The sequence below is a fragment of the Callorhinchus milii genome, unplaced genomic scaffold (assembly GCF_018977255.1).
Source record: "Callorhinchus milii isolate IMCB2004 unplaced genomic scaffold, IMCB_Cmil_1.0 Scaffold5, whole genome shotgun sequence".
In the NCBI taxonomy this organism is placed as follows: domain Eukaryota; kingdom Metazoa; phylum Chordata; class Chondrichthyes; order Chimaeriformes; family Callorhinchidae; genus Callorhinchus; species Callorhinchus milii.
In genome coordinates this window covers 5,368,014-5,373,132 of record NW_024704746.1, presented here as the reverse complement: position 1 = coordinate 5,373,132, position 5,119 = coordinate 5,368,014, and the positions used below count along the sequence as shown (strand labels likewise).

The 5,119-nt window shown below is 45.4% G+C and overlaps 1 protein-coding gene across 1 annotated transcript; it reads right to left on the bottom strand.

Moving 5' to 3' along the window:
- Window positions 1-269: 269 nt before the first annotated feature.
- Window positions 270-1,912, bottom strand: LOC103184777 (uncharacterized N-acetyltransferase C9.02c). The gene is made up of 2 exons (XM_007902958.2): window positions 1,649-1,912; window positions 270-679 (listed from the first exon to the last, which is right to left on the bottom strand). The coding sequence occupies exons 1-2, from the start codon at window positions 1,794-1,796 to the stop codon at window positions 327-329; spliced, it is 501 nt and encodes a 166-aa protein (XP_007901149.1). The 5' UTR covers window positions 1,797-1,912; the 3' UTR covers window positions 270-326.
- Window positions 1,913-5,119: the final 3,207 nt, after the last annotated feature.

The following is a 5,119-nucleotide window of genomic DNA, read 5'->3' as shown; positions in this document are numbered from 1 at the left end:
AGATCGGAGAGGTAGGAGGGAGCAAGGCCGTGAATGGCCTTGTAGGTGAGGGGGTAAGGTGAAGGGATTGAGGGAAAAAGAGTTCCAAAGTTTCGGGGTGTGGTGAAGCGGTCGAGGGACAAGCAAGAGGCCGGAGCCTTGGTACAGTACAATCTACTTATATATAGAGAGCCTTTTTATAGAGCCCACAGTATTCTGAAGTTCTTTTGAGATGTCTCAACGACGTGATAAGGCACAGTATCAAATGGAAGGATTATTATGATAGAAACTACTGGATAACTCCAAGCTATTAGTCAATTCATCGCCATTTAATCTCTGAGCGTTCATCAACAGCGCTCCATGTTGAGAATACATTCGTACCATTTGTCAGGTCCATGGACCACTGACGAGAGGCCGATATTGCTGAATCCAGCTTTGATGTATAGGGGGAGGAGGTACTGGTGGCTCAGGAGACATATCTGATGGACGTCTGTTTGGTTCTGGCTAATGTCACGGACGTAGTGCTGGAGGAGGCTGAGAGCAATTCCCTTGCGTCGCCAGGTCACGTCCACACACACAGAGTGGATGCAAACAGTGGGCCCTCCAGCTTCGTGTACCTTCATGGAGGCGTCAGTCAGATGGTCAGCGAAGGAGCGAGTGCCACACACAAAGCCGATGAGTTTGGTGTTGATATAATACCCTGGAAACAACAAGATGATGTTATGTTGAATGGTCACTTTCAAGTTACTGTTCCTCCTTACCTCTGCGACCTATTAAAGCTTCACCAACCTGCCTTCTCCTCACCCGCCCTGCCTGCTCCACTATCGGCGGTCAGGCCTCTTGTACCCCGCCCACCCACCCCCCTCCCCTCCCCCAAACTGCTTACCTCCCCCCAAGTAGGACAGTCACTAGTTGGTCGTTCGACATCCGACAAGCGCGGGTTTGAGCCTCACGAGGTGGATGGTACATACAAGGAACTCCCTGCGAGCTTCCCGGTGGCAACACAGCTCAGCATGAAATGCATGTGCATTGCTACTGTCTTGGCAAATAGATGTAGCTGCCTTGAAGCCACCTGTGCCTGCAGGGCGCTCATCGACAGATCGGAGCCCTCCCTCCCTGTAGCCGCTTCCCGTGTTTGTTACAAATCCACCTCATTGCCTGATCCCGGACCTTGCAAATGGGTCGGAGGAAGCCTCTTCATTGCATCCGCAGGACCTCAAATCCATAAAGGAGGATATTTACACACAGGTTTTGTATGCCACAAGCTTGACCTGCATTGGGACCTCGCTGTCCGTGAAGGGGGATGAGCATGACCAGAGTGCCCTTCACCCCTTCTCAGTGTGGTGCTTCAGGTCATGCTGAAGTTGGCGTCCAATTTTATTAACATTTATAGTAAAAAACAGAATGACTCACTGTCTGTGGGTTATGATTTATCAGAATCGCTGCTCTCCTTCTGACCACAACTCATTTGTCACATCACTCTTTGCAAGTACAGCCCACGCACGGGCTACAAATGCCAGAGAAATATATACCCTAGGGTAACATCTTCCTAATGCATCATCTTGTGACCAATTCAATGGGCTTGGCATCTACATCACCACTTTTGAAAGAGAAAAACACACTTTGCAGCGCTGTGACCTTGAGGATAACCTTCCCCGCGATTTCTTACCCTGGAAGAGCTCTCCGGCCTCTCTCTGTCTGTACTGCAGTATCTCCAGACTGGCTGCCTCCTCGGGAGGGTAACCGGCTGTCTCTAACTCCCAGGCTGAGTACACATCTCCCCCTGACAGCCACCTGATCTCTGCCCCTGTTTGCATTCTCCTCTTCCCCTTTTTGCAGGCCGGTCTCTCCCTGCCTTGGCTGCTCCAAGCTCTGCATTTGATTCTGACTCGGATCAGTTTCACATTTCAGACAGTGAAGTTACTCTATAGCCAAGCCAGGGGGGGTGCTGAACATAATCTCTCAAACCGAGGAATTCAGTGCTATTAACTGCATCTGCATTACATTTGTACACATACACAGCACACACATCTGCAATGTGACATTCACCATGATCAAAGTAATAATTATATAGCAGGCAATACCCAATATTCCTAATATTATTATTATTAATAATAATTATTAATAATCATTGTGTGTTTTGGGTGAAATGCGACAGCTAGTTTGCACACAGCAGTGTCCCACAAACAACCATGGAGTGAGCAGGAGGGGGAGGACCCAATTGTGATCCATATAGGAAACATCGACTTAGGTAGTAGTAGTAATGATGATCTGATGAGGGAGGTTAAAGAGCTAGGGATGAAATTACAAAGCAGAACTTCTAAGGTAATAATGTCGGGATTACTACCTGAGCCATGTGCAAATTGGTACAGGGAGAAGCAGATTAAAGAGTTAAATGCGGGGCTGAAACAGTGGTGTGGGAGACAGCGGTTTCAATTTATGGGCCACTAGCACCAGTATTGGGGAAAGAGGGAGCTCTTCGATCGGGATGGGCTCCACTTAAACCAGGCTGGGACCCATATCCTGGCAAAACGAATAATTAGGGAGGAAGATAGAGCTTTAAAGTAATAAGGGTGGGGGGAGGGAAGGTTACGGTTAAATGTAGACTCGCAAAGCGAATACAAAAAGTCAAGGCTGCAGAGCAGAGTAGCGACCTGGGAGATGAAGAAGAGTGTGTCAAGTAGGGACAAAGACTTTAATAAAGAAAATAGGGCATTAATGAGTAGAGGAAATAGCAAAAAGTTAAAATTAAAGGCGCTATACCTGAATGCACGAAGCATTCGTAACAAGATAGATGAATTAATGGCACAAATAAGAGATAAACGGGTACAATCTGGTAGCCATTACTGAGAATGTGGTTACAGGGAGACTAAGGTTGTGAGCTAAACATTCCAGGGTACCTGACGTAAAGGAAAGATAGACAATATGGAAAACAAGGGGTGGGTGGGGGTAGCCCTGTTAATAAAGGATGAGATAAAAACAGTAGAGACGAAGGATCTTAAGTCAGAAAAACAAGATGTAGAATCGGCATGGGTGGAGCTACGAAACAACAAGGGGCAGAAAACACTAGTGGGAGTAGTTTATATATCCCAAAACAGCAGTTACAATGTTGGGCAGAGTATTAATCAGGAAATTAGAGAAGCATGTAACAAGGGTTATACAATAATAGTGGGTGATTTTAAGGAGTGGGCAAGAAGATGGCAAATAGAGTATAACATGGGGAAGTGTGAAGTTATTTACCTAGGTAGAAAAAATAGAAAAGCAGATTATTTTCTAGAGTGGGAGAGACTAGAAAGTGTTAGAAATTAAGTAATTAGAAAGATTAATAGCATGTTAGCGTTTATTGCAAAGAGGTTAGAGTACAAAAGTAGGGAAATCTTGCTGCAGTTGTATAGGGTCTTGGTGTGACCGCACCTAGAAAATTGTGTGCAGTTTTGGTCTTCTTATCTAAGAAAGGATATACTCGACTTAGAGGGGGTGCAACGTAGGTTCACTAGGTTGGTTCCTGGGATGAGGGGTTTGACCTACGAGGAGAGGTTGCGTGGACTAGGCCCATATTCTCTAGAATATAGAATTAGAGGTAATCTTACAGAAACCTATAAGATTCTTAAGTCTTGACAGGGTAGATAATGTGACACTGTTTCCCCTGGTTGGAGCATCTAAAACTAGGGGTCATAGTCTCAGGATTAAAGGTCAGCCTTTTAGAACTGAGTTGAGAAAACATTTCTTCACTCAGAGGGTAGTGAATTTATGAAATTCTTTACCCCAGAAGGCTGTTGGATGCTCAGTCAATGAACATATTCAAGACCGAGATCAATAGATTTTTAAAAACTAAAGGGATATGGGGAGAGGGCAGGTAAATGGAATTAGGTTAGAAGATCAGCCATGATCTTATTAAGTGGCCGGGCAGGCTCAAGGGGCCGAATGGCCTAATCCTGCTCCTATTTCTTATGTTCTTATGACTTACCCATTTTATTTGGGGGATTGTTGGGCAGGACACTGTAGAGAGAAATTCCCTTCTCTTTAACTTCCACGTGAACAGGCAAACGGGTCCTCGGTTTAACATCTTATCCGAAGGCCGGCACATCCGACAATCAACAGAGCCCCAGCATTGCATAGGAGTGTTAGCTTAGACTATGTGATTCCGAGTCCCGACGTGGAGCTTGAACCAACAACCTTCCGGCTCAGAAGTTGCACACTCGCCCTCTGTTTTCCCTCTGTTGACAGCCTTGTTTGAGGGTTTAAGGAAGACAGTTCTGCAGTGTGTTTAACAATGGTGTTGCATCTAGTTTGTGGAATCCCCATTTCTGTTTGCTTTTGAGACCATGAAGCCATGGGCGGCCAAAGCACACCTCTCAAAATCTGGAGCAAAACATCTGCCACTATTGGTGTCCTCACCTTCAGTTGTCATACCACCATCCCCTGGAACTCCCGGTCTCTATCGTTCCACCTCTATCCCTGGAGAATCAAATGCAAGGATTATTATTATTTAGTGAAGACAGATACTGTGGAGGTATTAAGCAACGTGAAAAAAAGTCAGGGAGATAGGATGTAATGAATTGGAGGAGCAGTCCTGAATAGCCGAATGACCTCCAGTGTCGACAAAGGCTGTGTCTGCTCAATAACGAAATATTGTAGTTGTTTTTGGCGAGCACATCTTTAGTTAATGTAATCCAACGGAATTGATAAGGAATTGCTATGCTGAAGTCCCGGATCAATCTTGGAGTGTTGTGGCCAGGCTGTCAGCTCTCTAAAGATGCTATTTTCTCTCTAGTTTGCAAAGTCCATGGAACAACTGTAACTGTCAGTGTCCTCCTAGCTGTTCAGGTAAGTTGGAACAGTTGGGGAAAGCTGTACAGTGAGCTATCCCTGATGTAAAGAGTTCATGTGTGAAAGTTAGGTGACAACCAGGATGAGGTTTAGCTCTATATCCCTCCATAGACAGAAGGTTGGGGTTCAAGCCCCACCTCGTGATTTGAGCTCAGTCTATTCCTGACACTGCAGATCAGCACGACACATTGTTGGGATTTGCCATCTTTAGGATAATATGAACAAACGGAGGTCCTGACTGCTTGTTCAGGTGGACATTAAAAATCCTACGACATTATTAAAAAGAGAAAACAAAAAGGAGTTTCTCCCA

Excerpts from the sequence above, each read along its gene's own strand:
- LOC103184777 (XM_007902958.2), bottom strand. The coding sequence starts at position 1,796 with ATGCAAACAGGGGCAGAGATCAGGTGGCTGTCAGGGGGAGATGTGTAC. Across the intron at positions 680-1,648 it reads GGCCGGAGAGCTCTTCCAGG|GGTATTATATCAACACCAAA; the intron begins GTAAGAAATCGC and ends TGTTGTTTCCAG.